Source organism: Lutjanus erythropterus, chromosome 9 (assembly GCF_056507025.1).
Source record: "Lutjanus erythropterus isolate fLutEry1 chromosome 9, fLutEry1.hap2, whole genome shotgun sequence".
NCBI lineage: Eukaryota > Metazoa > Chordata > Actinopteri > Lutjaniformes > Lutjanidae > Lutjanus > Lutjanus erythropterus.
In genome coordinates this window covers 24,921,330-24,942,430 of record NC_139325.1, presented here as the reverse complement: position 1 = coordinate 24,942,430, position 21,101 = coordinate 24,921,330, and the positions used below count along the sequence as shown (strand labels likewise).

At 37.5% G+C, this 21,101-nt stretch overlaps 3 protein-coding genes across 3 annotated transcripts; 2 read left to right on the top strand and 1 right to left on the bottom strand.

The window, feature by feature from the left end:
- Window positions 1-2,188: 2,188 nt before the first annotated feature.
- On the bottom strand, window positions 2,189-6,469 carry LOC146321589 (uncharacterized). Its single transcript, XM_084726827.1, has 4 exons — window positions 5,921-6,469; window positions 3,941-3,995; window positions 3,045-3,159; window positions 2,189-2,929 (listed from the first exon to the last, which is right to left on the bottom strand). Exons 1-4 carry the CDS (start codon window positions 6,212-6,214, stop codon window positions 2,680-2,682), a joined length of 714 nt encoding a protein of 237 aa, XP_084582953.1. The 5' UTR covers window positions 6,215-6,469; the 3' UTR covers window positions 2,189-2,679.
- Window positions 6,470-8,792: 2,323 nt separating this feature from the next.
- LOC146321588 (uncharacterized) lies at window positions 8,793-12,068 on the top strand. Its single transcript, XM_084726825.1, has 4 exons — window positions 8,793-9,206; window positions 9,432-9,486; window positions 11,358-11,475; window positions 11,690-12,068. Exons 1-4 carry the CDS (start codon window positions 8,910-8,912, stop codon window positions 11,721-11,723), a joined length of 504 nt encoding a protein of 167 aa, XP_084582951.1. The 5' UTR covers window positions 8,793-8,909; the 3' UTR covers window positions 11,724-12,068.
- A 2,522-nt stretch (window positions 12,069-14,590) lies between these two features.
- On the top strand, window positions 14,591-20,959 carry them4 (thioesterase superfamily member 4). The gene is made up of 6 exons (XM_084725703.1): window positions 14,591-14,737; window positions 17,916-18,105; window positions 19,357-19,519; window positions 19,742-19,852; window positions 20,395-20,519; window positions 20,626-20,959. The coding sequence occupies exons 1-6, from the start codon at window positions 14,609-14,611 to the stop codon at window positions 20,670-20,672; spliced, it is 765 nt and encodes a 254-aa protein (XP_084581829.1). The 5' UTR covers window positions 14,591-14,608; the 3' UTR covers window positions 20,673-20,959.
- Window positions 20,960-21,101: the final 142 nt, after the last annotated feature.

Genomic DNA, 21,101 nt, shown 5'->3' with positions numbered 1-21,101 from the left:
CACCCTGCAACAAAAATAAACTTGAACAATGTTGTTTATGTTTTGTTGAAAATGTTGCAGTAAGGAGGAAAATATGCTGCAGGAACACTTCACAAAGCTGCTGTCACAGCATTATTCTGTGAATTTAAAATACACCTAAACAAGTGCAATTCAAGTCTTTTTGTCTTAAGACAGTTCAGTTAATCATAATCTCATGGTACTTTTCATATGAGCAGGTCTAGAATGTAGTTTTTATAATATTTATAATATTTATAATATTATCTCAAGATTTTTTGTCTTGTTAGAATTTTATTTTAAACATAACACCATGCACAAAAAACAACTTAGGCATTACATTTTATTGAAAACTCACAGTCCAACAGAAACACACTGTGAAGCTTCAGGATGAGCCAGAATACAAGTTGAAAAGCTGGAGCTTCACCAGGAAAAGTGAATTTTATAGAGAGTGACAGACAAAAGCTTTGGCTTCTCTGATTGGTCAGTCCTTTGGTGTGTGTGTGTCTCTCTCTCTCTCTCTCTCTCTCTCTCTCTCTCTCTCTCTTTCTCTCTCTCTCTCTCACACACACACACACACACACACACACACACACACACACACACACACACACAAAGCCTGAGGCAGGGTCACTAAGAAAGAGAAAGGCAGACAAGGTTAACAACGATTATTCAATACCTATCTTTGTGTTTTCAGCATTGGAGGTAGAGAAGTTATCTAACAGTGGGAGGAAAAAAAAAACTAAACTAAAGACTAAAGGCCAAAAAAATCATAATATACAACTGGATACATGTATCAGATGTGCAACTGGAGCAGAGGCAACGAAAATGGAGGACTTTGTCTTTCTCTCTTCCTGGTTCAGAGTTACTTGTATCCCAGAGCGTCCAATATTTACATGCAGTCAAATAACTGACTCTTTTGTAACCCTCTGATGCAACAAACGACAGTCTGTTTTGAAGCTTACAGCATGCTGCATATCTGCATTTTTAGTGATAAACATTTTATAAAAAAAATATATATAAACACTGTGTGATGAGTTAAACATTTGTCTCTCCACTTTCTATTTCTCTCACATGCAGTCTGCAGACATTAATCATTACCTTTGTAACCAGGATACAAGTCAGTATGTATTTCACAACCATGTGTTTGTTAAACCCCACACCCTTACTGTCGAGTACAGTGTCTTATGCACTGATGGAGCAACACTGATGTTTGCTCATGTGTTGATGTGTACAAGTGTAGACGTACCACCCAGAAAACATATGACCTTCCTGGAACGTTTTAAAGAACATTCCCTTTAGGTATATTGGCAGGCAATATATTTAGGTATAAAAACAGGGTGTTCATTGAATTTTTTTTTATTAGAAGATTATACATTTCCAAACAGATGTATCTTTATATTTTGGACAAACACAAATTCCCCAGGACAGTCATTTAATAAAAGTATAGTTATTATTGTGACCAATTATAAGATGACCTGCCACAGCAGAGCCACATCATGCTCTGAATAAACATTATACAAAACAATACAACACACTATGCAACATATTGCAAGGAACCAAAGAAAACCCTTTCTGCATTTATTAGGTTTTAATTAAATGTTGCTATATTCCCAATAGGCTGCACAGCTGTAATTTGAAGTAGACAAAATAAAAAATAAACGAAAACAAATACTGCATTGGATTTGGTTGGCAGGTACTCAACTACTCTGGATCAGGAGCAAAAACATGTAAATCTACAACGATTAGTTGATTAGTTGTCAACTAATAATAATATAATCATCTTAAATAATATAATGCGTTTTATAGATTAACTACACAACACTATATGGAACAATTAAAATGATCTCTTCTTTGAATGTGATAGTAATACAATAAATTATTGAAAAGGGCAATTCTCCATGATAAGTATCTTTACTTTTGTACATTTAGCTGATAAAACTTTTGTACTTTCCCCAAAGGAGAATTAAGCACTTTTAGTTGTAAGTGATAATATTTAAATAGTGATGTATCTACTTTAATTTTAACTTTTTTCCACCACTGCTGGTACATATAACAAAGCTGATCAAATATAAAAGTGATGTGCATGTATGTTGAATGGTCATTGATGGCAACTTATTTTATTGGAAAAAATGGGTTTTTTTATTTATTGACAAGATACTGTATACATACAATCCCCTTTTTCTTAAAAAAAAAAAAAAAGACAAAATAAACCATATTTCTGTTATGTGTGCCATAAATCCAAACTAAATTATGGCAGACAATCGCTGCTGAGTGAGAAATCAAGTCACAGACAACAGGAAGCAGAACAAGAAGCTTCCTTCTCATGCTGTTTTTCAGTTACAACAAATGTTGAGTGAACTTTCCCAGCACAGAATATTTGTATTGTGACACAATCTGATTATTACAAAGATTTTTTCACCAAAACACATACGTACAAAAACATATCACCGACATCATAACGCATCTTCATTCTTCATCCTTTTGTTGCATAAAAATAAATAACAGATTGCAAATGAATAGCCATTGCAAGTGCAAGCCCTGAGTGGTCCTATGTTAGGCTCCTAACTGCAACCACACCACATGTCACAGTGAACCAGTAAAATAACATGCTAGAATGTGTTTTTTTAATTTTTTTTATTTTAACAGATCAAATTTGTAGAGTGAAAACATGGTGGTAATACCTCATCTCGCCTTAGGGGCATCTGCTTTAGCTTCTTCTTGTTTAGGGGCCTCTGCCTTTGCCTCCTCTTGTTTAGGAGCCTCTGCTTTAGCCTCCTCTTGTTTAGGAGCCTCTGCTTTAGCCTCCTCTTGTTTAGGGGCCTCTGCTTTAGCCTCCTCTTGTTTAGGGGCCTCTGCTTTAGCCTCCTCTTGTTTAGGAGCCTCTGCTTGAGCCTCCTCTTGTTTAGGAGCGTCTGCAGTGCCACACAGCTTTCTTTAAGGGAAAGTTTGACAATAGAAATTGTGGTGAATGCATAGCTCTCATGGTGGATGTTCGATACACTCTACAGAAATCATTTTTAGAAAGCCTGTTAAAGGAGTAACCATACCTTCCTCCATCTGAGTCTTTTTTCAAATGGTCACATGCTGCACTCCGTGCTGCTAGTTGTTTTTTCAGGGTTTCCATTTCTGTTTCCCAGCTGGTCTTCTCCTGGTCAGTTGCAGCTGTAATATTATAATATGTGATGAAGAATTTCAAAAATTAAAATCAATGTTAAGACCATCGCTTCAAATTCTATTTGTCAACAAATCAATTAAAGGGATAGTTTGGATTTTTTGAAGTGGAATTGTATGTGGTACACATCCATTGTCAGTGTATTACCTACAGAAAAAGGTAAACAACAGAGTACCAGCACAGACACTAAGCAATGTACTGCTGAGGACAGCATCAAGAACGTATTTCAGCCACATCTCTCCAAAGCAATCCGACTTCTTTAGCAAAAGAAATTTAATTAGGAGTCACTGCCACCTAATTAACAGTGTTTTAAATGATTATTTGCATTCACCAAAATTACACAATAACACAAACTACATAACTGATTGAGGCAGGAAACCAAGGACTCCCCTGCTCTGCAAGGTAAAATGACCAAAGGAGTCTGGCGTCTTTGGAGAGAGCGATATTAGGCTTCTTTAACAGTGGTTTCCCATCAGAGAAATATAGCATACACTAAGACTGATACTGATTTTTTTAGGTGGCTAAAATATATTTTGCTTCTGACCCTGTCCACAGCAGTATGTTGTTTAGCTCCCTACACCATCTGACCACCATCTACTGTAGATATACGAATACACTGACTCTGGACAGATGCTTCATATAACGCTTCTAAAAAAATCTAAACTATCCCTTTAAAATGCATTTAAAGAAGCATGAGGAAAAGCTGCCTTATCTCCTCTCTCAGTTAATGAATACATGATAAGTACATGAGACCCATAAATCAGCACCTACCTTTGAGATTGTTGAATTCTGCCTCTACTGTTGCCAACTCATCTTTAGCAGCTTTCTGAAAGTGGAAAAGAGAGTCTCAGAAAAACAAACCTGAGTCTTCAAGTTTGATGCACCAACTTCCTCCCAAAATCTGAACACTTCTGTCATACCGTTAATAAGTGTTACATCATCATGTCCTTTGACATGTTGTCCAAATTATTTGGCTGCACAAATAATTTTAACCTTTTAATATAATATCTTGTGGCTCTCTTTCCATTTTCTGTGCCTTAAAATATTATTTTTAGGGTGTTGTTTCCCTCTCTGATAAGGGATCACTGTGAAGCCACAGCTGTAGATAAACTTTCTGCAGACAGTTCATGAAGGGCAATATATGGGTCAGACTGATATGTATGTAAATGCTGTTTCTGATTGCCCATGAATAAACCACACAGACCTGCAGTACAAGTGTTTGACTTGTTCCTCAGTCATGTGAGTATTGGCAGTCCGCTTGCTACTTGATGCCATACACAGCAGAATGACATTTGTTTTGCTGATGCAAATTCTCATGCATTTATTGCTCTTTTAAGAAGTTTAGTGTTTGTAAAGAAAAATATGAAATATTATATAATAATGTGAATGTTCTAAAAGAATACTTTTCAAGTAACATCCACAGTGATATATGTAGTTTTATGGTGGCAGGGGAAACGATTGGATCAGAAAATGGGGCAACAGGGAACTCTGTACAGGCTGAGGTCTGCAATTCTACAAACAGATTCATTTACATAATTTAAACAGTAAATGATTTACAAATCATGCAGTAATTTAGGAAAATGTGCCCCATTGCTGGAGTTTACTTGTGCCTGTTGACCTGATGATGTGGTCTATTTCCTATGACAAAGGTTACATGTGTTCTTTGTTTTGTGCTTACACTTGACATAAAGTTAAATTAGATGTCTTCTCACAAAAAGAGATTAAAGTCCAAAGACTGTTTTAATAGCTACAAAAACGGCTACATTTATTTCTGACATTTAACACAAATATCTGTACTTTATGCATTTTCCAAACAGACTTGTTACTTTAGTTTTAATGCATTTGTAGGGAATTCTTCATTATTTTTATTTTTGCATCAATGCGTGCTGCCCTCCAAAAATTAAGACTGATTTCAGTTTGAATGGAAGGGACAATAACACACAATTCATATCATGCATGACAGGCGTACCAAGATGAAAACATGGTAAAAGACATAAAAAAAAACTTAAGATGAAATGTCATAAAAGATGTAACAAGATGAAAATGACGTAGAAGACTTAATAAGACGAGAATGATGTAAAAGACGTGACAAGATGAAAACAATGTAAAAGACATAAGTCAAAAAACAAAAATTACCTTAAAGGTATAAGAAGACAAAAATGAAGCAAAAGATTAAATTAACCTAAGACTTACAACAAAAAAATCATGAAAACTGAAAATGATGTAAAAGATGTAACAAGACAAAAAAGATGTAAAAGACATAAAATGACACAAAAGACTTAACAAGGCGAAAAACAATGTAAAAGACCTAAAGAAACGAAAACGCAGTAAAAAAAAAAAAATTAAAACGACGTAAAAGGTGTAACAAGATGAATATGGTGTTAAAGGCTTAGGATGAGAGAGAAAATGACGTAACAGACGTAACAAGACGAAGATGACGTAAAAGACCTAAGACAAAACAGGAAAGTGAGGGAGAATGAGAAAAGGTGAGGTTCAGTTTTGCAGTGGCAGAAATGTCCTTCAGATGGCTATTTTTTAAAATATTTTGATTACATTTCAGAGATTGTAGTTTTTTTCACTTTCACTTGAGTAAATAAGTTGAAGCAGTACTTCTAATTTTACCAGAGTTTTCTGTACTTCTACTTGAGTGAAGAAGGCCTGCGTTTGCCACCTCTAAGGCAGACAGCATTTACATTACATGAGATCTCTGTTCACACTCTCTCTCCTCTCATTTGTCTTCTTCCTCCTCACCTCTCCCCCCTGGCAGGCCTCCGCATCCCCCTTTGCCTTGTCAACTCTGGCCTGGACCGCGTTCGCCCCTTCCTCCAGCTGTTTGAGGTCACTCTTGCTCTTCTCCAGCAGTTTCTCCGTCTCTGCCTTCTCGCTCTGATACTCTCCCAGCACATCGTAAGTCACCCGCAGCTTGATAGCCTCAAACTTGTGTCGTTTGTCTTCTCTATCTTGCTCCTTTTTCCGGATCCTCATGAGCCCCAGCAAAGCCAGACTCACGGCTATAGCCAAGGGTATTGCCAGTTGTATCTTCATGATTTACGGGAGCTGCGAGGCTTCTTGTCGTGCGAGTTATTTGTCTTAATTCCTCCTGAAGGTGTCACAGCGCAGCTTCTTTAACTTCCATGTGGGACTCGAGAGTCAGCAGGTCCTCAGCCGGAGCGCAGAGCTCATATACGGGTCTCCCTGGTTACACTTCTCGCCGAGCTGAAATCAATGAAGCGCGGAGGGAGGCTGACTCACCTGTTCACCTGCTCACCTGCTCACCTGCGCCTCCGGATTGGACACTCGTTCATGTCTGAGCTGAGCTGAGCAGAGCAGCATTCCCCCGGCCGGTCTGTCAGGAGAAAACACGCCCTCCTCCTCCTGCGTGGCTGGGCAGACAGGTTTTGTGGCTTTGTAGCTGCTGTGTCCTGCTTACCTTTATCACGCCCTGGTACCTTATAAACACATCAAACATAACAAGGGATAAGCAGGCCAGCACAATGTTTGATATATGTGTGTTGACAGAGAGGACAAACCGGAACTGATAGGCCAGCCCTTATCGTTTAGTGTACTCAGAGTAATTATCTCATTTTATCACTCCTAACAAGGATTAAACTTTGAACCATCATACATTGTAGCTTAACTTCCAGTTATGCTGCACCAAACTTTAAACCTATCTTAAAATTATGAAAGCATCAAAACTTTAAATGTCAATTTCAAATGTGATCCATTGCTATGAAACTAAGTGAAGGGCCAGACAACTCAGACTTATCTTGTCTCTTTTTTCTTCCAGTCCAGTTCATCTGTTAAAACAGTCTTCCAGTGGCTGCATGGCAGTCTGTTTTTCTTGACTATGCTGTTGTCCTTTTTAAAATTTTCTATTATTTGGCCATATCACTCCATTAATTCAGCCAACAAGTTTGTCTCAAATAAAGAGAAGTTTGAGCTTCTCTGCGGAGCCGAAAGAACAGGCTAACTTTTTAGCTAGTTACTAAACAGTGTAGCATTTCGTGAACTTCTTAGATAGCTAGCAAACAATGAAACACTTTGTTAACTTTTTAGTAGTAGTAGTCTTACATAGCCAGACCTCTCTCTACAGCGCTCAGTGTCGGAGAAACATCTGGCCCCATGCATACACATTCAGCTATAAGGGAAAAAACGCCCTGCCTTGTTTGCATTTCGTGCATTTCATTCGTCCGGGGAATCAGACTATCTAGTTAGCAATGTAATGTTTTGTCAACTTAGCCAGTCAAGTCCAATTTTATTTGTATAGCCCAATATTACAAATGGACAGACATGCAAGAGATGTCGTACATACAGAAACAAAACAGCAAAATCACATTAAATACCAAACTTGATAACAGACTTTCTGATACATAGAATTATAATGTATATGAGAAGTATGTGGATCTAGAGGACGGTGTGTATCGTCAGGTTCTAGTTAGCTGCAGTCTACAGTCTCCAGGATTTTTTTGTGGGCTGTTTTTGTAATTGTTGCGGCCTACAATGCCTGATTTTGTGGTAGCTTTTTCTAAAGAATTGCGATGCATGTTGCAATGTTTACAATGTTTATAGGCGGTTTTTGCAATGAAACCTTGGGAACAAATTAAAGTTGCAAAAGAAAGTTGTGATTTTTTTTGGTATAATTCATTATTATTATTATTATTATTCATTAGTCACAGGCTAGTTCAGGGAGAATAAAACCACACTCTATTTCAAGAGTACCTGACTGTCTAAGTCACTTTACCAAAAAGACTCCGGAGTACAAAGACTAATAAAATATGCTTCACTGGTAGATGAAGAAGTGCACAGATCATAGCTGAATATCAATGACAATGTGTTTCGGAAAAGTTGCAGAGTTTGGACAAAATTGCAAGGTTGCATACAATTCACAGGGATTGGCTGGCGATCACAACATCACAACTTCCTGGAGGCGCTGATTAAAAGGTTCATCGTAGTAAAATGCAGAAGACCAGACAATATAACCACTCTGGATGAAACAAAGGCATGAATTAAGGTCTCTGCATCTGTCGTGGACAGAAATGACCTGATTTTGATGTGTTGCATAGGTGGAAAAAGGCGACCTTTGTAACCTCTTTAATGTGCTCATCAAATACAAGTGTAAGAAGAAATGTTTCACCAAGATTACTGCCAGCATACAGTGTAACATATTGTCAACTCTTTAGCCAGCTAACAATTACTTACACTAATATTTATTTGAACTACATATATACATGTATTAATTATTAGTGAGTACTTTTAGTCGTATTAGTCAGTAGAGGTATCATAAAAAACTGTACTTGAGTAAATGTACTTGTAAGTTCCCACCACTGTGTTTATAAACAGTAATCATAAAGGTGACATGATTTAATAAAAAGCACAGTATATCAATTAGAAAATCATTTTTAAGATGTGCTGTTAAATTTCATCAATGAGTCTAATTGTGACTGTGGTATTTTACCAGCATCTCCTTAATCTCTTGTTGCTCAGCCTATTTTTATCATTCATGAAACTAAACAAGTAACCCAGGGGAGATATTCAAAGCAACAAGTACGACAGAGCGACAGTCAGAGGAGGAAACAGATGGATTGTCACGCCCAGCTCGTTGAGCAGGTAGGGCAGCTTTACAGGTACAATGTCCACAGTCTCACCTGGAGAGAGCTGGAGGAGACGCGGGTAGAGACATACCCGGAATCAACAGCGACAGTCTCCGCCACTGATCAAACATTTCCTCGTCTGAACCACCATGAAGCTGGTGGTGACTTTAGTCGCCCTGAGCGTGGCTGTGATGGTCGCAATGATTTTCCAGGCCGTGCGTCAGGAGCTGAACCTGCGTAATGTGAAAACGCGCATGGTGGAGAGCTCGGCGGAGGTCAAGAAGAAAGAGGCGGCCATCGTCGAAATTAAAGGCAAAATCACGGAGCTGAAGACGACGCTGAAGGACGTCAACGCCAAGGTGGACGAGCTGAAGAAGAAGAAGGAAGACGGTGAAAAATCAGCACAGGAGTTTGATAAAAGTCTAGAGACGTGTAACAAGGAAAAGGCAAGGGAATATCATTTCACTATTCATACACTGCTGCACATACTACCATAACAGCATTTACAGGAAGGTGCCAATTCATAAATATACTGCCTGTGTAAACTTGGCATATCAGTATCAACTTGGTATTTGGTTACATCTAAAGATTAATTTCAAGTAAACATTATTTTTTCCCCTTCACACTTAATCTAACTGTTGACACTTTCATCTGTGCTTATGTGTTATTAGGAAGATGCTACTAAGAAGAAGACAGAACTGTCAGAGACCTTGACTAAACTCAAAGGTAAGCAGAGGTGGGAAGTAACAAATTACAAATACTTAATAGAGTTTTCCCCTGACCTTTGGGACCTTTGCTATGTGTCCATCTAGACAGTTTTAGTGTGAGTTGCAGAGTTTTGGAGATATCAGTTGTAGGGATGTCTGCCTTCTCTCCAATATAATGGGATGAAATGGCACCAAAAAACACCTTTGAAAAATTAAAAACCAGTGTTTCTGTGTTGACAACTTTTTTTTACTTGTACCCCTTGCATTTTAACACAAATATCTATTTCAAAGCAGGCTTGTTACTTTACTTTGAACCCATTTGAGGGGCAGTATTAATTATTTTTATTTTGCGTCATTGAACGCTGCCTTCCCAACATCAGTACTCATGTCAACTTAAATGAATTTGACAGGAAAACACAGAAAAGATGATTCCTTGGTATATCCATCAAGGCACATCACATAAGATAGATGTAACAAGATGAAAATGACAGAAAAGTTAAAACTAGACAGACAAAAGACAGAGGCTAGACCACAGAGAGAAGATGAGGTTCAGCTAGCTTTGCACAGAAACAGCTGGTAGAAATGTCCTTCAGAGGGCTACTTTTTACTCTTATACTTTGAGTACATTTCAGAGCATGTAGTTTTTAACTTTTACTTTAGTAAAAGAAGTTGAATCAGTACATCTACTTGTACCAGAGTCCTTTTTTGTACAAGTATTTGGCTTGAGTAAAGAATGTGTGTGCATTTGCCACCTGTGAAAGTACAGCAGCTTTTTGTTTAACCTCTGGTCTCTTGGCAGATGGTAAAAAGTGTACGCCTGTACAGTAATGGCCAATCAAAAAACTGATCCAGACAGGAAAATGTTGTCATCATGTTTCTCTCCTCCCCTTTAAACAGGCTTTCTATTAGCCTTTTTAAAAGACAGAGAATGGATTGCGATCTTCCACTCTCACACAGGCCTCTGAAGAACCCAGATAATAAGATACAGTGGGTTAAATGTCTTTCATTCATTTCAAACCAGTGGAACTAGATGTGGCAGCTAAAACCTACAGGGCTCCAGAAAAACTGCTCTTGATTTCAGTCACTGCTTATCCTAGCAGATATAAAGCTGAACTTAGCACATTTTTTAAGTCTTAAAGGGATAGTTGATTAGAGTGGTATTGTAGGAGGTACTTATGTACTTATATAGTCATTGTAGCAGATGGTGGTTTAGACATTGCCAGTTTGAAAAAGCAGCAGGAGTACTGGTGTAAGAAGCTAAACCATGGACTGCTGTGGACATGGTCAGCAGCAGAATGTATTTTAGCTCCCTAAAAGAGACCCACCTAAAAGAATCAATGTAAGTTTAAGTGTATGCTGTATTTAAAATGTCTTCACTGCTCTCCCGTGCTGTCAGACAAGTAATCACCAACAACAGATATAGTCAACAGACTCCATTGCCAAAACAGTAATTTTACCTAACAGAACAAAAGAGTTACTGGTCTACTGCTGCCTTGATCAGTTAGTTTCTGTTATTGTGACTTCTGTGTTTTAAAAGGTTAGTTCGGATGCACAGAAGTCATTTAAAAACACAAACTAACTAACCAATAGAGGCAGTGGTAGACCAGAAACTCCCGTGTGAGTGATATTTAGCTTATATAACAGTGGTTTCCTGTTGAAAAAGGCTGTCTGATGGCAAGTTAAAGCCAAACATATACACATATACACTGATTATAGCTAAGTACCTCATACAACCCCACTCCAAAAACTCTGAACTATCTCTTTAAATAACTGACAAAGCTTATATTTGTTTGTAACTCATATATTGTGTAATAAATATGGAAATTCTCATTTTGTGTAGTCTGTGGAATAACATTTGTTTCTCTTTTTATGCTCTTGTCATTTCCTCAGCTGATCACGAAGCAGCTAAAAAGACCGCTGAGACGGAAATTCAGAATTTGAAACAACATATTTTGGATCGAGACAAGGCCGTTTGTGCCTTTGTAGATACAACCAAGGAGGAAGCACGGTAAGATTTTAATGCATCCTTAGACTAAGAGAGCCAGAGTTAGAGCAGTCCAGAACATTACAGAGCCCCGGGCCTCACAGTTTCAATAGTAAACAGGGTAGAAACGCACAATAGAGTCGTGGCTGTAAATTTAAAGACAGTAGGCAAACGTATCACGTCAGGACTCTGCACACTAAATTAACGTTGTTGTTTTTTTCTTTTCTTTATTTTGCAGGAAGCTGTGTGGCATCTCTGAAGCTCCAAAATAAAGTCAGCCTCGAAACACTCAACAGTGACTGTAGGCTTTAAAAAAAAGAAAGAACCATGCCATACATACAAGGAGATGTTTAATAATATTACTGATGTTGTTACAACTCTGCTTGTTTAATATGAAAAAGTAAATACTATGTTGTTTAAAAAGTCTGCACTTCCATTGAAGGGAGACATGACATGGACATTTGTGGGGAACGGGGAAATGATGTTACATAGCTTTGTATCATTTTTTTTAATGTGATTGTGTTGGTTGGTAAGGTCTAGTGTTTTGAATGGTACTTGTAATTAGAGCCTTCACAAATAAATGAACGGGCTATAATCCATAGTCATTATCAAAAACAGCTTTGCCTGACTGACTGGTAGAGCTACATTGTGTGGCACCTGAATCAGCCTGCCTGAGGCATATTGAGTGTGTGTGTGTGTGTGTGTGTGTGTGTGTGTGTGTGTGTGTGTGTGTGTGTGTGTGTGTGTGTGTGTGTGTGTGTGTGTGTGTGTGTGTGTTAGGCCCAAGCTATTTTCTGTGACACATTTCAGACTCAGTGCCAGTTAATTGGGCTGTTATTTGGGATAAAGGTTGTGTCCCCAGTTGAAGGCTGCTGATTTTTGGGTCAGATTGAGGGTAGGGTTATGATGGTAGTGGTTATCAGAAATAAATTTAAACCTATGTAATGTCTTCAAATATGACATAAGTCAGTGGTTCCAAACCTTTTTACATAAAGGATACTATCTCTATCACAACCACTGACTAAGTGACACATTTTATGGGAATTTCATATTATATTTATTGCATAACAATAACAGTACAAAACAAAAAGATCAAGGAAAAGATCAGGCCATAACAAACATACTTAAAACTGTAGCTGGAAAATAAATGTAATGTGCACTTACTTATCGTCTGTTCAGCAGAAACCAAATGATGGTAAAGAACAGCTCAGTGGCACGTTCCTCTACCTCCCTCTAGTGCACAACCAAGGACTGTGAACAACAGTCTCACTGCATTTTTCATTAAGGACTAAGAACAACTTAATATGTATACTTTATTTATCCATTTTCTGTTCTACACATTATATTTTAGTGTGTTGGTGCAGCCTGTCTGTCTGGTCTAAGTCTAAGCCATCAAAGATGGGTGCCAGTGCCACAGATGCTTTTCTGGATAATGACATCATAAAAGTGTAGTTTCTGGAAAAGGCGTCACTTCTATTTAGCAACAAACTGAGAGACATCCAGTTTAATCTGTCTCAATGAATTTAACACCTCATTCAAAAGACCAATTACTGATGTTTGCTGGAAAACAAAACATGTGACTGTCTTCCACAGTCATATTCAACTTAAGTGGTCCTGAGTGAAATTATATTGTGAATAAATTTAGTGTCAGGCCACTACAAGTGCACTGAGCGATCGGGTCTTATTATCTATACACCGAACTTGGTGTGTTCATAAGCTGTGGAAGCACTTGTGAGAAACTTAAATGTATTACAAGACTGCTGACATTAATTTATATTAATAGGAGAAAAATACAATAAATTAAAAACATTTTCAGTAGATGCCCGAAGGATAGAATTAATTTATTTTGTTGCTGCTGAACATTTGTGAAATTGCCTGGCAAATCCTTAACGTAAACATTCTATGAAAAAAATATATTATAACTGTGTGTATCATTTGTATCATGTTAAATCATATAGATATGAGCTCTTAGTTATTCATTATTAATTAGTATTTTAAAAAGGGTCGGTTTTGAATGAAGTAAAATTTATTTTTATGAAAGTCTGTTACATCGTTTTTAAAACAAATTCAAATATAAAATGTAGGTGTAGAAATGTATTCACAGATCCACAGTTTAGTCCACATTCACTTCTGTTGTGTTGACTTTGTGAACACTTGCAATGAACTCTGTTGAGAGAAATGAGTGTAACAATTGTAAGAAAAAAAAAAAGGACAAAATTAGTAATAAAGAAAGTTTCTATTGGTTGCTGTAGAAACCTGGATATTACAGGAAATAGCTCCTCATCACAGTCAATCTTTTTTTCCCCTGTGGTTTACTGAGCAAAAAGGAGGTGCATAACAACACACAGTAACCATGCAGGAAGTTGAACACTATACCAATATAGAAAAATAAATAAATGCAGTAAAAGTACAAAATAGATAACGCATTTACAAATAATTACTGCTCTCGTGATTTGTATGAAACTCCTTAATACATAAGAAAATCATGTCTTCATCTTCATGTTTAAGTGCAAAGTCAGATATGAGATTATTGCCACACAGTGTATAAAACATCATTCTTCTCCTTTTCTTCTTCTCCTTATTATTAAACCACCTCAAATGAAACCTCTTTCCATGCCGTTTTGGTTTTGTTTATTTTGATAAATATTTACATACATACATACATACAGGAATTTTACATTATACGTTTCAAAATTGTTGAAAGAAAATGCAGTTTAGAGGATTTATATAAATATACCTAACATACATAGTTCAACAGCCATTCCAAAAAGTGTAGCTGTGGCCACAACCAATCACAGTGCACGTTGTTGGTCATGTGACCAAAATGACGTAGCTTGAATTCCTCGTGCCGGAAGTTGACGGGCGGGGATTTGATGACACATGAAAGTCACCGGTGAAAACATCATGAGGTTGTATTTCATCGTCTGAAACAGCCGTACGTAGTCATAAGTCAAACATGTTTAGGGTATTTTATAAAGCAGCTCAGTGTTTCCTACAACAATAGTACTGTTACTGTTAGGGTGTCAGAACCGCTATATAACCGCCGGTAACTGCTGTTATAACATCAGTTAGCTAAGAGACAGGCAGCAGCTCTTTCACAGTCTACTGTGCAAGATTTTTTTTTTATCATCATCTCTTCATTTGAAGCAGAGTACAGATGGCAAGGAGCCTAGGTCGAATATTCAGGAGCTTACAGCGGCTCGGCTCACTCCCACCCATAAAGACTCAAGTCAGCCATCCGTCCACCAGCGTGTCAGAGAGGACCAGCCTCGTGCGGACTATGGTGGTAGGTAGAAAGAATGAGTTTTGAGGAAAGTGCTTGAAATGACTGGTCTCATCATGTTGAATGGGGTTACATGTGTGCGCCCTACTGTGAACTCATTCTCCTGTCTCTCCTGCCAGATGTTTCTCAGTTCAGTCATGGGTTTAGTTAGCCCTTGATATGCAGTGTAAAACAATTAATGAACAAAAAGTAGGGGCCCAGAGCTATACTGTTTAATTTCCTACAAGAGTTAAGAAAACCAATTATTAAAAAATTAATGAATTAAAAGTGATGACAGAAAGGCAGGTGTGCTATTTATCCATTTATTACTCAATTGAACTATAAAGGATGGGCAACCTGTATATAATTCTATACCACTGCACATGTCATTGTATATTGCAGTAATATACACCTTTATTGGGTTCACCTGTCAATAGAGGTATTAAAGGTACAGTGTAATATTTACAGGGATCTATTGGCAGAATATGGCAGGAAGAGAATATAATAATCATATGTTATCATCAGGGTATAATCCCCCAAAAATAAGAATTGTTGTGTTTTTGTCACCTTAGAATGAGCCTTTTATATCTAAATGGGGCACGGGTCCTTTACCGTGGAGGTCACCATGTTGAACTTCTGTGTTTCTATAGTAGCCCAGAAAGGAAAAACTAAACATTGGCCACCTAGAGAGGGCCTTTTGCATTTTTTGCAAATTTGTGGATTCTCAAACTGTGGCAAATTCAATGAAAATTAAATTAAATTAAATTAAAATATATAATACCATCAGAATACTACAAAATATTAAATTAAAATACGTAACATATCACGCAATTGAAATGTAATTTAACTCTCAATGGTGCGATGTTGCACACTAGGCAACATACCTATTTTTGGCCTTTTACTCTCACATAGTACATCCCCAGGTATAATGAATTACTTTTAAAAAATTGTCAGGACCATAAGGAACCAATAGCAATGTTTTAATTTGTCACAAGACTTTCTTTCTTTCACAAGCCATGCTGGATCCCCTTTTACAGACTCTCTCACACAGATCAGCTCAGCCATTTCTCTCCACAAAAAGGCCTGAAAACATATTTTCCTGGTGTTTTTCGCTCTGGAAGGAAATTTATTCAGAATAATAGTTGAGTAAAGCCTAATTTCTAATAGTTAGATGTAGTTAATTTTACAAATAAGTAATGGAAAATTGTTAAAATGCAAATGTTGCCTTGAGGCAACACTGTACCATTATGGATTCATGATGATACCATGACATTTTGATATTATGTGTTTAGGTATAAATCCGTGATTGCTGACCATTTTACCCATATTTTTAACAGTCTTAAAATTTTAATTGTTATTGCTTTGTTCACTGCTGAGAAGAACTGGTTCATAAGCAGTGAGCCAAAGTTGGCAGCAACATAATAAATGATGATGATGATGCCAGGAAAGAAACAGCACATTGAAAGACTCGTGAAACTGAAAACAAGCATTCAAATGAAAAGACAATGATCAAACACTGTAATATGACCTAAGTTGAATGTTTTGCAAAAGGTTATGATAGTTTATTTTCTTAAATTGTTTGGGTAAAGTTTGATGAAATATGCTTAGACTCCTTGATGCATTCATTTCAGTGGATTGTTCCACAGTGGTACGGTGTTTCCTGCGGGCAACATTCAAACATGCAGTCTTATGGAAATAGTTCTTTTTCAGTGTTCTTATATTTCAAATGGTTTGCATTGTAAGCTCTTGAGGCTATTGAGTATGTTGTGTTTTTGAATAAAATTTATTCAAATTTTAAACAGTAACCCTCTTTTTTCATTCCTTACTTGTTTTTTTTTTTTTTAGGTTGTGTTTATTTGGTCTATTTTGTGACAAAGAAACAAACAGAGAAACAAACATTTTTTTTCCAACTGAAATCATTTTGCATACCATAGACGGTTTAAATAAGTTTATCTTTCCTGCATTTTTTTAAAGTGGCACCCCGTAGTCATGATCATGCACGTGAATGGCATACATGTCATTTTATATTGTGATATTGATAGAGGCCACTTTATTGGGTACACCTGTCAAGAGACATATTAAATGAAGTATACTTATATTGCAGAAATTGAATATAATAAAATAGTCTTATGTAAGGTTTCATAATTGTATAATCGCAATAAGAATTGTTGGTCTTTCCTTACCATAGAGCGAGCCATTTATATCTACAGAGAGCACGGGTCCTCCGTGTTTCACTGCCATGTTTCTGCAGTATCCCAGAATGGGGCAAACCAAACACTAGCTATAGAGAGGTCCTTGTCGTGTTTGTCACAGGTTTCGTGGCCACTGTAAATTCCCATATACGCTTGGAAGGGGAGGGTGAAGTGAGGTGTATTCAGTTGGTTGCAGTCTGCAACCTCACTCAGATGCTTGACAAAAACACTGTGAATAAGCCAGATATCCCCAAGAAAGCAAGTTCACAAAATGGGGAGTGTATAACTCTTCTTAGCTATCTTGATGCTTCCTCAAGATCTACATGCATATCTCAAGAAATTGAGACACGCCAAGGTCTTTTCATCTTTATGGCTGGACAGAACGTTCTCTGATATCAAAGGTCACAATGCCTGTGAGTTATTCAACAGACAAAAACTTTTCAACAGCAACAGCAGAATTTGGGCTGGGCTGTTGTATTGGTTTTCATTAGATCTTACAGGTCTGAAGCACCAAATAAAGTGGCTACTGAGTGTATATGTATTGTAATATTATGCATTTCTGGAAATCCAGTTGATGATGCATTTGTTTAAAAGTGACATATTGGGAATATCTGTAAATACCTGACAAATCAAGGTATTTCATCGCATTAATCCAGATATCTTGTAAATCCAGTAGTGCCATAAAGCAGTTCAGTCCACCAATGGCCTAATACAAGCAAAGACATTAAAGTCACAGAGACATCAGTAGAAATTCTTTGATGGATGACGAATGTCTATTGTCTCAAGTTTTATGTGTTGTCACATCTCTCAACCTTATTACATATCCATATCCACCTTTTAACATTACACTTTGTCATTGTTATTTCTCTGTCCCTTTGAGAAACCAATTTGCATTTGAGTTTAATCCACTGACATGTCCCGTCTCAACACATGGATCACCACTAACTTTGCCAAAAACGTTTTAGACCCAGATATAGACTGTGGTGGTAAAGCATTTCCCTGTTCGGCAGGCGCTGCCATCGTTCTTTTTTCAAAAGCCCCGAGACTTCAGCCTGCCTAACTCCTCCTGGGGTCCAGAAATGATGCAGTTGTATGAGCATTACAACAGCCAGTGTGAGGTAGAGACAGAGGGAGAAGAGAAACAGAAAGGGCCATGGAGGAGACTGCCAAGCTACAATCGGGCCCTCAAGTATGCAACAGGTAAAAGTCTGTCATTCTGTTTGTTTGTTTTGTTCATTAAATTGAGTAACCAGTAATGGGACTTAAGTTTTGGCAGTCATTGAGGGATCAAGTTCTTAGGTTCAAACTGCATTGTTTTTGTTTCTGTTCTGTTTTAATAAAACACCCATTTATTATTTAAACTACAGACTTAAATTCCAAAAAAGTTGTGACCCCGTGGAAAACGTAAATAAGAACAGAATGTAATGATTTGCAAATCCGTTCCTATCTAAATTCAATTGAATACAACACAAAGACAAGATATTTAATGTTCAAACTGATAAACTTTGTTGTTAATTGTAAATATACACTCATTTTGAATTTGATGTCTGCAACATGTTCCAAAAATGTTGGGACAGTGGCAGTAAAAGACTGGGAATTTGTGGGATGCTCAAAAACACCTTTTTTTTTTTTTAAACATTCAAAAAGTAAACAAGCTAATTGATTACAGGTGATCATGATTGGGTATGAAAGGCTCAGACATACACAAACAAGGATGGGGCAAGATACACTACTTTGTGAAAGACTGCGTGGGCAAATTGTCCAACAGTTTAAGAACAACGTTGCTTAACTCATAATCGCAAGGGATTTTGGAATTTCATCATATAATACAACCTGTAATATCTTGCCAGCATCTGTAATCGTATGGGGGCGTGTTAGTGCCGATGGCTTATCTGTTAAGTCACCATTCATGATGAAAGTTACATACAGGTTTTGGAACAACATATTCTGCCATCCGGACAATGTCTTTTTCAGAGGCGTCCAGACTGGTGAGCACCTGAAGTCATATATGAAGCAAAAATCACTTTGAAAACTTTAACAATTAGCGTTCTGAGTACTCAGAAACTGAGTGTTGTTGACAGAAAAGGTGATGTAAACATGCTCCTGTCCCAGCTTTTTTGGAACACGTTGCAGGCATTAAATCCAGAATATTTATTTACAAAAAACAACATAACGTTAAATATCTTGTCTTTTTTGGAATTGGGATTTGTTTGCAGTTCACTGATTTGACTACATGATGTGATAATGTCAGATTGTGATGTTTGTTTGGGGAGCATTTTGACATTTGGAGTATTGGATGACCCTGTAACACTGTATATATTGCCTAGACATTTAAAACATAAAATCTTAAAATGGAAATATTTGATACCTGACAACCTCTGCTTGCACCTGCATTATGTTTTTTTCTTTGGATGCTGCTGACAGTTCACTTGTGTGTGTTTTTCCCATCAGGTGGACTTTATCTTAGTAAAATAATCCAGTCAAAAGCTCGGCTTTTTACCCGGAACATCAGAGACCAGGGGGCAGCATTTGAGTATGTTGTGTTTGTTAACAGTGAGGAGAAGAGGTGTGTCTGCATTTTCCAGGCTGGACATCTACTGGAGGGGCCACCAGGGTGAGATTTTAGATCTTGTACAAGTTTGCGTGTAAATGTATGTGCTTGTTGTATTTTTACAAACTGTTCCTACATAATTGTACCCCATACTGTAAGCAACATGCTAATATACATATCCCTTAAATACATTTTCATATTGTATGATTTGTCTTGGTCTGAAGTCTTCCAGTTTGAGACATCTGCCTCCGGTCAGTGTCTAATAGACATTGTGTGTGTTTCCAGACATGTCCACGGGGGGGCGATAGCTACCATGATTGATACTGTAACAGGGACTCACGCTACTTTTCTCTCTGGACCTGTTATGACTGCGAACCTCAACATCAACTATCGCAGGTACAGGAAGAATATATTTTTTATAATCATGCAACAGTTCATTTTGTTTTTTGTCATACATAAGTAAGCAGAATTAATGTGTGAAGCTTTGTTTAAACATGTACCAAAATGCAAATGCTACTTTTTCTTCGGTTAGTATAATTATTGATACTGATGTTATATCCTGTTGTTGATTTTATCATCTCATCTCAATATCATGAGTAGTTGGAGTCTGTGTAACCTCACTGTAACACATTTTACCATATGCAGGGTGTATGTGCTTGTACATCAGGCAGTGCAGTAGAAGTTAGCCAGCTCTGGTTTAGTGTGCACTGACACTGATTTAATGCACAAATTAAATGTTAAGCTCAGTGATCTTTGTAATTATAACAGCATTTGTCTCACAAAGTCAGTCCAAATGTTATATTCAGCCGAAGATCATGGGATATTTGTTTAGAACTTTTATGTTCAATGAATACCAGATCTCTCCTGAACACAGATATCAAAACAATGATAATAATGATTCCAAACTAACATCTTCATGTGTTCTGTCTCGTCCAAAGCCCCATCCCACTGGGAAGCACAGTGCTGCTCGAATCCTGCCTGGATAGGAAGGAAGGCAGAAAAACTTTTATTACATGTAAAGTTACCAGCACCGATGGCTCCAAAGTGCACACAGAAACAACAGGTAACACACACAACATGTCTGATCAAAGCTTGTAGGTAGGTCACATCTCTGCTCTGCGACCTTCTGCATTGTCACTGTCCTGATCTCTTTCATTCCTCTCGAGCAGCACTGTTCCTGTCAATCAATGTCAGCCACCTTCTAATGGGAAGGTGACACAAACACGGCCAGCTCCCACCTCTCCAACCGCTGTCAGCAAGCTGAGGCCACGACAAGAGTGTGTGTGAGAGAGTGTGTACAAGTGTGTCATTGATTTAGAGAATTTTTTGGGGAATGTGTATCTATTGAGTAAAGGGCTATACTAGTGGGCTTTTTTTCCTCACACAAAATGGAGCAATCGTGTGCTGCTCACTTCAATTAAGAGGAACTGGTTGTTAAAATGGAGAGCAATGAGGAATATTAAAAATATATTACAGCAAAAAGCAACACTGTTGCTGCAAATAAGGCAGAAGAATAAGAAGAATAATGATCTTGTGCTCTTAATGTCTGCCGTTTACTTCTGACAGCTGCACATTAAACTTTAAACACAGCAGATTTAAATTTGATACTGTAGGTCTGACACTGTCCCATAATGAAGGAGACGTG

What these genes read in the sequence shown, in the direction of transcription:
- LOC146321588 (XM_084726825.1), top strand. Translation starts at nt 8,910, where the DNA reads ATGAAGCTGGTGGTGACTTTAGTCGCCCTGAGCGTGGCTGTGATGGTC. An exon ending in GACCTTGACTAAACTCAAAG is followed by an intron (nt 9,487 to 11,357) that starts GTAAGCAGAGGT and finishes TCATTTCCTCAG; the next exon opens with CTGATCACGAAGCAGCTAAA. An exon ending in ACAACCAAGGAGGAAGCACG is followed by an intron (nt 11,476 to 11,689) that starts GTAAGATTTTAA and finishes TTTATTTTGCAG; the next exon opens with GAAGCTGTGTGGCATCTCTG.
- LOC146321589 (XM_084726827.1), bottom strand. Translation starts at nt 6,214, where the DNA reads ATGAAGATACAACTGGCAATACCCTTGGCTATAGCCGTGAGTCTGGCT. An exon ending in AGGCCTGCCAGGGGGGAGAG is followed by an intron (nt 3,996 to 5,920) that starts GTGAGGAGGAAG and finishes TTCCACTTTCAG; the next exon opens with AAAGCTGCTAAAGATGAGTT. An exon ending in AAAGACTCAGATGGAGGAAG is followed by an intron (nt 2,930 to 3,044) that starts GTATGGTTACTC and finishes TTTCCCTTAAAG; the next exon opens with AAAGCTGTGTGGCACTGCAG.
- them4 (XM_084725703.1), top strand. Translation starts at nt 14,609, where the DNA reads ATGGCAAGGAGCCTAGGTCGAATATTCAGGAGCTTACAGCGGCTCGGC. An exon ending in GGCCCTCAAGTATGCAACAG is followed by an intron (nt 18,106 to 19,356) that starts GTAAAAGTCTGT and finishes TTTTCCCATCAG; the next exon opens with GTGGACTTTATCTTAGTAAA. An exon ending in CTACTGGAGGGGCCACCAGG is followed by an intron (nt 19,520 to 19,741) that starts GTGAGATTTTAG and finishes GTGTGTTTCCAG; the next exon opens with ACATGTCCACGGGGGGGCGA.